Source organism: Mastigoproctus giganteus, chromosome 3 (genome assembly GCF_048544385.1).
Source record: "Mastigoproctus giganteus isolate SK-2022 chromosome 3, ASM4854438v1, whole genome shotgun sequence".
NCBI lineage: Eukaryota > Metazoa > Arthropoda > Arachnida > Uropygi > Thelyphonidae > Mastigoproctus > Mastigoproctus giganteus.
Genome location: NC_143577.1, coordinates 217,516,340 through 217,529,037, shown reverse-complemented (window position 1 = coordinate 217,529,037; position 12,698 = coordinate 217,516,340). Strand labels below are relative to the sequence as shown.

At 34.8% G+C, this 12,698-nt stretch overlaps 1 protein-coding gene across 1 annotated transcript in view; it reads right to left on the bottom strand.

The window, feature by feature from the left end:
- LOC150088720 (protein HIRA-like) overlaps positions 1 to 12,698 on the bottom strand; it is a 375,669-nt gene that overhangs the window by 235,771 nt on the left and 127,200 nt on the right. The window contains exon 8 of the mRNA XM_090369626.1: positions 12,124 to 12,201. Coding sequence (XP_090225752.1) covers positions 12,124 to 12,201 — 78 coding nt within the window. The remainder of the gene's footprint in view (positions 1 to 12,123; positions 12,202 to 12,698) is intronic.

Sequence of the window (12,698 nt, the reverse complement as noted above, 5' to 3'; positions counted from 1 at the left end):
GAGGGGTGACAAAATCGTGAGCGTGGATGTTTCTCTCTAATCCTTGTTCAGTATGTGTTATGCGCTTGTCATGGAATGTTTCGTCGTTTGCTTTTAATTTTATAAATTGATATGCTTACAAAAGTGAAAAATCTGTCGTTTTGCAGTGTGTTGGTGTAAACAAACTTTTTCAAATGTATTAACGGAAAAAAGTGACTTTATTGTGGACAAGTTCTTTTCTAACCCCTACAAAAATATGGCTACGAATAACAAGGGAATTGTGAAAAAATCAAAGGTGATGACATTAGCGAGTAAAATTCAGTTATTAGACAATTTTTAATGGTGAAAGTGTCTCGTCAGTGGCAAAACATTATAAAATCAATTAGTCAACGGTACGATCAATCAAGAAATTGGAAGAAAAAATCCGCCGTAGTGTCCGTGAAAACGTGCTAATTGCTTCAAAAATTTGCTCTGTAACTCGTGATGTTAAATTAGAAAAAATGGAAAAAGCTTTAAATCTGTGGATAGAAGACCGAACTCAAAATAAAATTCCGTTAAGTTCACTCATCATTTGTGAAAAGGCAAAACTCCTTTATCAACACTTTAGAGAAACTGGTGATAGCACTGGTGGGATAAGTTTTTTAGCTATAGCAAAGGCGCTGGATTGAAAGATTTGTTTGAAATTTCTAATAAATATTACATTTAATATTAAATTGTTTCTCATTTTCATTTCGATGCCATATGCTTGCATTTCACTACGTACTGTCTATGTACATAGTCATATTATGAAGGTACATATAATACATACATACACAAAATTTTAGACTAGTTTTTCTTATATATTTCATACTTTGGAACGGAACCCCTTTATTACTATGGGAGCCATAACTCAGTATTTGCGTTTTCGGTATTTGCGGCATTTCTCAGGAACGTAACCCCCCGCGAATAGCGGGGGTTTACTGTATTGCAATATGTTAAGAAAAGATAAAAGATTGGTATCTTCCAAGCAGAATTCAAAAACCCATAAACCTTCTAGAAATTAAAAAGAAAAGTTTACATCTGTGACCTGTAGCACTACCATTTTTGTTACAATTAAGGGTACTACAAAATTTTTTTTCCTTTAATTTAATTAAAGAAACTGACACCCAAGAAAGGTTAAATAATTTTGAAAAATATTTCAGATAGCTGAAATTTTATTGTAGATAGTTCTAGTTTGAAGTCAGGTACCTAGGTAAAAGAATAAATAAATAAAATAAATCAGAAATACTGGATTATGGGATACTTAGCAGCTTCCAATGAAATTTATTCTTCTATCTTCTTCAGTGGCATGGATGGGGAGGGACTTTGATATCTTCAGATAGGCACAGTGATGTGTAGCAAGGCTACAATATTGATATTTATATTAGTTTTCTTTAGTGCCTGACAACCCCCACCCTTCTATGGTACTTGAAATGAGCTATCCAAAGATCTATAACCTAACACACAAGTGACTTTTTATCTAATGCATAATTATTTATGCACTGAATCTTATTTCTTTCTGCTGCCTGACTCCACATCAAACCTATCTATTCTTGACTTCTACTAGATCCACTGATGAGTTCTATATCCTTCTGTCTACAGCAATTACCAATCATCTTTCCTCATTTTTCATTGTCACTAATTAGGTAATTACAATGCAGGCCAAGTTTGAGAAAATTTTCAGTAGTTTCATTTGTGCCATGCCTTACAATGTGGATTTATAACTGGAAGCCAAACCTACATGCTGAATTTATAATAACTCTATCCCAATTATAATATGTTATTATAAAAATAAGTTACACAAAGTATGTGTAACTTATTTAAAGAACGAGCTAAACATTAATGATAAAGCATAGTGTAATAGATGCAACCATGCCAGTTTTCTGTGACTAATTATTAATATCAAAGTACTTTTGATATTATAATTATTGTAAAGAGGAATGGTCAAAAATTTCCAAGAATGGAGTATAAAAGACAAACACAAAATTCTGCTTTATTATTATTATTATTATTTTTATTAATATATTGACCTTGAAGTTCAACACATTAAATGTATGTAATACAACCAGGCTTCCACAGATGCTTTTAACTCTTCATCCTCTTTAAAGTAAGTTCCACAAAGATTAGACTTGAGGTTTCTGAACGAACAATAGTCACTAGAGGACAGATTTGTACTGTAAAGGGGGTTTAATTCTCGAAATCTAGAATCATGAACTTTTAGCCTGTGCAACCCGTCCTCATCTCTTCCATCATGCAGTATGACTTATGACTTTTGAGGTTATGATGAACATCGTGGCAAAATCCAACACTCCTTACATTTCGAGGGTACAGCTCTAAAATGGTGTTTGCAGGACGGCAGCTAGTTAGTTAGTAGACTGGACCGAACCTATTGGTAACTCTTTAGGAAACTTCCAGATCAGCTAGTGTATATCTTGCTACCTCTACTCTGCCAGATAGTGACTGGAGGGAGTCCAAGTAGTGTGGAAGCGCGGGGGGGGAGGCATTGTTGAGGCCACGTTATGTCAAGGATCTGGGTATATTCTTACCATGTGTATGCCATATCCAAAAATTTAATTACTTCATACAGCATGTCCCCTCCCCACATTTTTTCTTACTATTGAATACACCATGAATTGTCAAACTAATAGAGCAAGCTTATCTGCAAAAAGATTTATTTGCAGTCTGCAAAACCCCATGTACTTTTTCTGACAGAATCTCAGTTATCAGTTGATTCAACTACTGCTCATCTTAGATGCCCAAATTATTCGCTGTATGATTCCTTTCGCCTCAAAGGTGGTACTTGTGCATATGTCCGTTCTGATATTACCTGTCAGAGACTTGGCAATTTGGAATCTACTCTCTTTGATCTTCTCTGACTTAAAATCTCTCTACCTCTGTGTGAAATTCATCTGTTGTCTCTACTGTTCTCCCAACTCCACTAATCACTTGGAGCTCTTTGACTTCCTCTCCTTGCAACTTCACTTTCTCCAGTCCAACTTTCCTAACAGCGAGGTAATTTTCCTTGATGATTTTAATGTTCACGACTCTAGCTGGCTTCCATTTTCTAGTCACACTGACCAGCTGTTCGAGATGCTGAGGCTTTTGCAATTTCTAATGACCTTGCACAGATTGTTCATTTACATACAAGAATACCAGGCAATCCTAACCATACAGCCAACACGCTTGATCTTTTTCTCACAAACAACCCTCTAAGTACACGGTCGAAGTGACTGGTCCTTTAGATACCTCAGATCACAACTTGGTGATTGTCTCTTCTCCAATGGAGCCATTGTCTCATGGCTATTCCCAACCTTATATTGTTTGGCATTACAAGAATGCAAAATGGGATGACGTGCGAGATTTATTTTCTTCTTTTCCTTGGTCGGACTACTGTTTCAAAACTTATGATGTCAACGTTTGCTCAGATTGTGTCAGTGAAATAACGGAATCCTTTATTCCACACTCCCTTTTAAAATCTCGTCCTTTATCTAAACCTTCGTTTTCCTAAAAATGTGCTAAGGCTGTTCACAAGAGAAGAATGTTGCATATCGTAATTGGCTTGTTTCCAATTCTTCAGTTTCATTTTCTGCCTACACCAAAGCTCTCAACAATTGTAAAGCAGTCATTAATCAGTCCAAACTTGATTTCGAACAGGCCAAGAGTAGAAAACTTGCTTCTTACCCTAATGGTTGCCGAGCATTCTGGTCTCTTGCCAAAGCTATTGGCCGTATCTTTTGCCCATCTCTGTCAAAACCAGATGGTTCTGTTGTCACTTCAGGCAAGGATCAAGCTGACCTGCTAGCATCCCATTTTCCTTCCAACCCATGTATTAATGATCTTGTTAAAACACCTCCCATCATTCCCAACACGTTCATTCAACACCACCTGTGGTCTTCCGTCAAAAGGATGTCAGAAGAATTTTGATGCAAAGAAAGTTCCAGGTCCTGATGGTATTTCTCCACTTGTTCTCAAAACCTGTGCTCCTGAACTTAATCCTGTTCTTTGCTGTCTTTTTTCACTTTCTTATTCCAAAGGTGTTTTTCCTTCTGTTTGGAAATTTGCTCATATTCAGCCAGTTCCTAAAAAGTATGACAAGTCCCTCCCATCCAATTATCATCCCATTGCAATTACTTCTACTCTTTCTAAAGTAATGGTTAACCGCCAACTCTTAAACTACCTAGAAACCTTCCGTCTGATCAACAATTGCCAGTATGGATTCCGTCAGTGTTGATCCACTGGTGATATCTGGCTTATGTTACCAATTTATGGACAAATTCAATGGAAAGGTTCGGTGAAACACAAGCAGTTGCTCTTGACATCTCAAAGGCTTTCAATCGTGTTTGGCATAAAGATCCTCTAAACAAGCTTACATCATATAGTTTGCCAACTGTTTTTTGCAATTGGTTATCCAGTTTTCTCTCTGATCGCTCACTGAGGGTGATGGTAGATGGCTCTCTGTCTTCTAACTTCTCCACTAATGCCGGTGTCCCCCAAGGTTCAGTTCTTTCCCCCACTCTTTTCCTCTTGTATATTAATGACCTTCTTCATTGACTGGAAATCCTATTCATAGTTTTGCCGATGATAGCACATTGCATTCCACTTTCCATTTAAAAAAACCTTGTCCTGCTCAATCAGCTTCAACTTCTCGAATATCCGTTACCAATTCCTTAAATGCCGATCTCCAGGTAATTCACCAGTGGGGCAAAGACAACTTAGTTGATTTCAATCCTTCTAAAACTCAGTCTTGACCTTTGAATTTATTCAAACTGTTAAAAACAACTACTTGTGAAGGCAATCAACGACTTGTTGGCTAAAAGAAAACTCCCTATAGTCTACTCTAAGCCTCTTCCCCTGTAATTTGAATTTATGCCCCCTTCATTCATTTTACTAACCCCTCTCAGAGCCTTATAACCCTAACTCAGGTCACCTCTGTAATAGCCTCATACTAGCGTTTATCATACTAGCGAACAACTCAAAGTGTAATTAAAATCCATTAGATCAAGACACAAAGAATTAGAAGAGATGGAAGGGCTGTCATCTGTTTGGATAGAAAATCAAACAAAAGAACAAGTTTGTTCACGATAGAAGCAAAAGCAGTAGCAATATTTTATTACGTAATAGTTGTAATAAAATACGTAAGTATTTTATTACGATTATTTATTGTTTGGTAATGTTTTGGTTACAAATGTGTGTTCAATCTTGGGTGGTCGACACCTAACCCTATTTTTCCCATAGGGCCTGTTATTTATATTGCACGATTTTGCATTGCACGAGGATTTCTAAGAACACAGCTATCGTGCTATACAAGGACTGACTGTATTATCAAATTTTCAGACATTTAGATCACCTATATTCAGAGATGTTCTTAGATTTGTGACTTTCCACTTACTATAATCTATAGCAAGTTTTTATGTTCTTATTCTTTTTTAGTGCATCCCCTACTCAAATAACACTGGTCAGCATCAATTTCCTCCCTGAAATAATTTTGACAGATTCTCATAGGAAATACGTTCAAAAACTCAGATATGTGCTTAAAAAGTTCTCATCACCCTCAGTTTTCAAATATCGAAGGTGAATGACTGAAAACCAAGACCCATAGTTGGTTTAATCATCTTTTCCATCTATTTTATCTATTTATTTTATTTTTTCAAGAACATTCAGGAAATTTCTACAGCATTCGGGAGCTTTATACAACATTTGAGAATGTTACAAAACATTCTAGAATATTGTTATGTGCGGAAGAAAGAATGAGATGTTTCTGGAAAGTTGTAGAACTTTTTGATGGAGTTCTCTAGAAACATTGAGCCTTCTAAAAACTTCTCTCCTGGTGTGTGTGTGTGTGTGTGTGTGTGTGTGTGTGTGTGTGTGTGTGTGTGTGTGTGTGTGTGTGTGTGTCAGTGGGTTCAGCACCAAGCCAGCATTTTTATATTTCAAAAAGTGTATGTGTTTCAGAGAGTGAGTGGTGAACAAAGTGAAGAGTTTTAGTGAATTGGCATTTGTAAACAAGTGTTGTGTGCATTAGTGTAAATTGTGAACTGTGTTTAAATTAGAAATAAAAATCTACAATATCTTAATTGTGTTCGTATGTGTGCACACCTCAACAGTACATGAAATAGTGTTCTTGCTGAAATAAGTCTGATAGCTTTTGCTACATTTGAGAAGTGGTATTAAAACTGCAGTGGAAGCCACCATCACAACCTGTAAGAAAAGCCTATGAACTCTATTTTGGACGCAAGGTCGAAGATCAAGATAAAGTATGGGCTCCAAAGATTCCCCTGTAGCTCATGTTCAAGGATATTAACATGACTGGCTTAGAAGTAGTCATAAATCGATGCCTTTTGCTGTTCCAGTGATATGGTGGGAACATCAAAACCACATAAATGCTTGTTACTTTTGCATGACCAATATTTTTGGTTTTTCCTGGAAATCCAAGCATAAAGTAGACTATCCCAACATACCTTTTGCTCTAAGGCCAGTTCCTCACGATAACACAATGCCAGTGCCAAAGCCATCAGAAACTTATGGACAATTCTGATTCAGGATCGGAAAAGAGTCTCCAGAAGGTGCAGACTCCAGAACGAGTAAAGATTCAGACTTTTCAACTCTTGATACAGCAAAGCTGCATCTAATCACTCAGGCAGAATTGAACGATTTGGTCAGAGGTTTGGATCTCTCTAAAACCAAGGCTCAATTACTAGGATCACAGCTTCAGCAGTGGAACCTTTTTGAAAAGGGTGTCAAGGTGTCTTTTTATAGGAAGAGGCATCTAACATAATGAACTATTATTCCATGGATGGTGCGTTGGTTTATTGTAAAAATTTCCAGAAATTAATGAGAGTTGCATCTGGAGCGCAACCCTGAGCAGTGGAGGCTTTTTATTGATTCATCTGAGGTCAGTTTGAAAGCAATTTTACTCCATAATGGAAATAAGTATCCATCTATAAGGTATACCAGGGGTGGCCAACTTAATTTGTGATGCGATCGACTTTTTTTCTTCAAAATGTGCCGCGATCTACCATCTCAAGAATTTCACTTGAGATGCATTTGGTTAAAAAGATTAATTAACACATATTAAAAAATGTTGTTTATAAATTTTAAAATGAAATACAATTCATAATTCTTATTTTAAATTCATATGTATTTAAATTTTTAATTTATGTGAAGTTTGTGTCTTAATGTCATCTGCCAAGCTTTCAAAATCGGGGCTATATTGTGATAAGGCCAACCGTAAAGAATCTTCTGTATGCAAGTCCGTAGAGTAGAGCGATTCTTCATCTTTTTTTGTTTCAAATACGAAAAAGCAGATTTGCATAGATATGTGGAACCAAAACAGGAATTTAAAAGTTCACTGCATTTTTTTACAGTACTTTTCTCGGCAAACATATTTCCAAGTCTTTTTCTGATGACCTGGCTTTTAGGAAGATATCGTTTTGCAATGTAATAATTTCATTTCCAAGTAATATTTTCTCTGTGTAAAAAATCTCAATGATTTTTTCTGCGATTTGTTTCGTATCTAAGCTGAATGGATACGAAATATATTGAACAATGTCTACAATTGTTTTGAAATCACTAAATCTGGTTTCAAAATCATCCACAACTTTCTCAATTTCAGAAACATATTTCTCACTATTAAATTCAAAAACAGGATATTTTTGCAAATGATCTTGCATATTTGCAAAATGATCGATTTTTTTTTTTCTTTGAGATCCTTAGCCATTGCCAAAAATTGATATTTATATGCAGAAATACCACTAATCATGTCACCCACATTTTTATTTTTTCCTTTAAATTCCAAATTAATTTACTGGTAAAATCTGCCAAAAAAGCCAGATCACACAACCACTCTGTATCTTGTAGCTGCTCATAATCATCTCCCCTTTGATCAACAAATTTTTTAATTTCATTCAGCAAATTTCGAAATCTGTAGAAACTTACTCCGGCTCAGCCACCTCACATCTGTGTGTAATATCAGATCTGGTTCATTTTCATTGAAATGCATTTTGAAAAGTTTCCTTTGAAGAGATTGTCTTCTGATGGAATTCACAATTTTGAAAGCTATGTCCATAATACTTTTAGTATTTAATCTTTTGCAGGCTAACACTTTTGGTGGATGATACAGTGGTAACTAAAAAAATCTGGAAATTCATCATCCTTTTTGGCACAATGCGATGAATCCGTTAAGATGCCCTGTCATTGCTTCAGCTGCATCTGTTGTTATTGGTATGAGCTTAAATAGTGGTAATTTAATTTTTTCAATAAAATTTTTGAATGCGTTAAATATATCAAGACTTCTAGTTCTTTCTTTTAAGGAAACCATACCCAACAGTTCTCTGGTGGCAGAATCATCGAAAACCATACGAATAACAAAGAGCAATTGAGCTATATCAATGACGTCTGTAGATTTGTTCAGTTGTAAAGAAAAGAACACACAACTAGCAATATGAGCACACAATTGTTCGCTCACAATTTTTATTGTTTTTCGATGCATCACAGTATTTCAAGATAATTGCAGATCTTGAAGAGCACTTTTAATTTCATTTTTGTTCTTAAAATTTTCAAAAAGAGAATCTGTTATTTCTAAAAATACATCTTTAATGAATTGACCATCAGAAAATGGTTTGCATTTTTTTGAAAGAAATGACTCACTTTAAATGATGCTATAGTTACTGCTTTACATTGTAAATTAGGTGTCACAAAGAAATTTTGTTGGAATAATCTGGATTTAAGTTCTTTTAATTTATGTTTTCTAAAGTCACTATCAGGCAGAAAATCCGATTGGTATTTACCATGTAGTGCGTTGAAGTGCCTTTCTAAATTTCCTATTTTGGGTATACGGAAGCATTGCAAATCAAATAACATTTTTCTTCTATCATTACAAAAAAATATTTTAGTTCCCACTCTTGATGAAAATGTTTTACTCTTTTTAGTAGTATTCATTTTAAATCAAAGACTATTAAATTAACATATAAGCACTGTCCAGTTATTAATATTAAGTAAGCTAATATTAATAACACATTATTTTTCGAGGTATTGTATATAACTTAAAGGGAAGGCTGTTACAAATACTGAATATCACACCTCTAATACAAATAACAACATAAAGGAGGAAAAAAGTAGAATTTGGGGGGGGCTTGTGAATTGCTGGCAGCAACATTGGGATGTGAGCGAGTTTGGAACCATTACAAGAGGGTGTCCCACCATGATGACGAGTTATTTAATCACTAGACATGGCTTAAAGACTAAACTATTTGAAAGAGGATTAGAATCTGAACCCTACTGTTCGTGTGGTGAGGTTGAATCTTGGAGACATGTCATCCTCGAATGCAGACTGTATGCTTCAGACAGGCAGGAATTATTAAATAGGTTACCAAACCTCACAGAGAATAATTTACCTCTCTTTGTTTAGAGCTGGGACATCTTTGCTTTGCTTCAAGAATTCTTGACCAACATTTCTAAAAGAAGACAGGAGTTAAGAACTCTATTACAGGATACCAATTAACGAAAATGCTGCACATTTGATTTTTTTTTTTTTTTTTTTTTTTTTTTTGGTAGTTGTTGGGGCATCGGCTTCTGTGGCCATAATGCACCTCCCAAGGTTTTTGCAGCACTTTGATCCAAGCCCGAGGCGGGATTCGAACCCGCGACCTTTGGGTTGCCAGGCAGGCACTTTACCCACCTGGCTAGCCCGGTCGGCTGCACATTTGATGACAGAATGCTTGCTGTACAGTCATCTTCATTGGATGTTTCTGGATTATAGTGCGAGGTGATCTTCTACTCCTGGATACCCAAATGCAGGCTTGCATTTGTGGATGGATTCTAAGTGGAGATAATGTTAATGTTTTTCTAAGTGTTACTGTTAAGTTAATGTCATTCTAAGTGTATGTATGTATTTGCTATTTACATGTAAATAATTGTATAATGTTTTGCAGAGGTTCTGAGCTATCACAGGAGTAATAGGTGGAGATGGGCTTATGTCTAGGAGCACCCTTCATACCAGGACACACACATGCATATGTACACAAGGGGCACAGCATATATAAGAGTATGTATATAAATCTTGTATATAAAGTATATAAATTGATTAATATGTATCTTGAGAATGTATATACAATCGTGTGTTAATAAATGAAAAAAAAAAAAAAAAATGAATAATCTATTTTTTATATATATATTTAAAATTCGTCGTGATTGACCGAAATTAAAGCGGCAATCGACTGGCAGATCGCAATCAACTTGCTGGCCACCCCTGAGCTTTACCATTTGCCTATACAGTTCATATGAAGATAACAGATGAGAACCTACAGGTAATTTTGCAAAAAATATGCTATCAAGAATACAAATGGAATATTTGTATTTGTTTGTGTGAGTGGGGGCAGCTCAGCAAAGGAATGTCACTACAGGGTAAAAAAAAAAAAATGGCCAGACGATTCAGAAACTACACCACACCAGAATTTACCTCCACTGCACATTAAGCTAGGTTTGATAAAAATATCTGTGACAGCAATGAACAAAAAAAAGAATTTTCCTGTTTGAGGCAAGTTTCCTCGAATCAGTGAGGCCAAAATAAGAGCGAACTTTTGTGGATCCTCAAATCAAACTACTATTCCAAGATGAGGAATTCACTAAAAAAATAAATGCTACAGAAATAAGAGCCTGGAAGGCATTCAAAAATATCTGCTGGAATTTTTTAGGCAATGAGAAATCACAAAATTAGTGAAATTGTGAATGACTTAATTTTAGTGTACAGAGAGTTGGGATGCAACGTGTCATTAACAGTTCATTTCCTACATTCCCATTTAGACTTTTTTTCCAGTAAACTTGGGAGCAGTCTGATGAACACTTGGTGAAACCTTTCGCCAAGGTATTTCTCAAATGGAAAAGGATAACACGGAAAATGGAATCCAAATATGTTGGCAGACTACTGTAGGAATCATATGGGAGACACTGACAATTATAAAAGGCAAAAAATGACTAAATAAGTGTTGTTTTCAGATAAACATTTCTGTAAATAGAATAAGGTTAATAGACCTACTGTTCAATATTTATTACTGTATGTAACATTTTCTTAAAATATATGAAATCTTTTTTTACTAGAAACTTAGTTTTTGACTTTAATCCCTTCTCCCTTAAAATTGTGTTACAGCAATATTCACTAAAAAATTAAATGCTACAGAAATAAGAGCCTGGAAGGCATTCGAAAATGTCTGCTGGAATTTTTTAGGCAATGAGAAATCACAAAATTACAGTGAAATTGTGAATGACTTAATTTTAGTGTACAGAGAGTTGGGATGCAATGTGTCATTAACACTTCATTTCCTACATTCCCATTTGTAAATAGAATAAATAGAATTTCTGTAAATAGAATAAGGTTAATAGACCTATTGTTCCATATTTATTTATTGATTTATCATTTATTGGTTACCATATTTGAGTTCGGCAATGTCAAAATTTTAAGAATCATCCCAAATTTTAATAAGTACAGAGAGAAAATTTTTTTTTTTTTGCCAACCAGTGTAATATATATATTTATCAGATTTTTCATTTTTTCCCCAAAGAAAATAAAAAAAAAAAGACTAACTAGAAGAGACAAAATTATATTTATATATTCCATTGCTCTCTCGTACTATGCTGCTCTTCATTTCCAGGGAATCAACACTTCAGGGGGTGGGGTTTCCCCCTCCCTCACTGGCAGGTAGAAAGACGTCTATCAGTGCAGCATCCACAGACATGGATTTAATTCACAATATGAGAGAAGCCAAAGGATTTTCCATTTTACAGTGGCTTCCAGCTGTTCCTATCTGTGCTTTCCTAGCATTAATGTGTGGACTCTCCAATCTACATTGAATTCTTCTACATCCTTATGAGTTTACAGGTCTTTTTCAGTGGATACCACAATTAACATATCATCTGCATATCCAAGAATGTTGAATATTCTGCCATTTATTTTTAATAATATTTTATTCCTTCTTAATTACCACTTCTAAATAAAATGTTATACAGTATAATCTAATTTGTCTATGTAGGACTTCTATCAGTTTATGTCTAATTCTAACAAATATTTCCTCATTACAAATACAATTTATTTTAAACTCCTAAAATTCATATATATGCACAAAATAGCCTTACTTCTAAAAAGGGATCAGTAATCAGAGTTTCTTCTTGCCAGTCATGTGTTCTCCATACCCTCAAGCTCTTGTCATCAGACTAAGAACAGAAAATAAAAAAATTACAATATGTGTTGGTATAAAAATCACACATTATATATTAGTTTTCTTATAAGAAATGGTTATAGTCATCAGAATGGCTGATATATCCATTACACTAGTATTACACACTTTTATATTAAAAAATCAAATTATGCAGTTTTTAAAACTTAGATTCTCTTTCTTAAACTCACTTAGCCGCTGAAATAAATATACTGTGAAAGAAATTTAAGGTTAGTTAGAATGGATGCTTAATTCATTGGGAATGGCTGAATGGCTTTTTCACAATTATCTTCACTTTTAATTATTTGTCCTAGAAAATTAATTTGATTTCTATTAATTCTCAATATTATACTATGCTCCTTCTAATCCATTTTTAAGAACAATTTTAAGATCCATTTTAATGCACATAACTTATGTAGGTGCCCAGCACAATGTCACTCCTTTGTTTCTCATGGTGTAACCTGTTAGTAGAGAACCAGATAAGTATGGCTACTA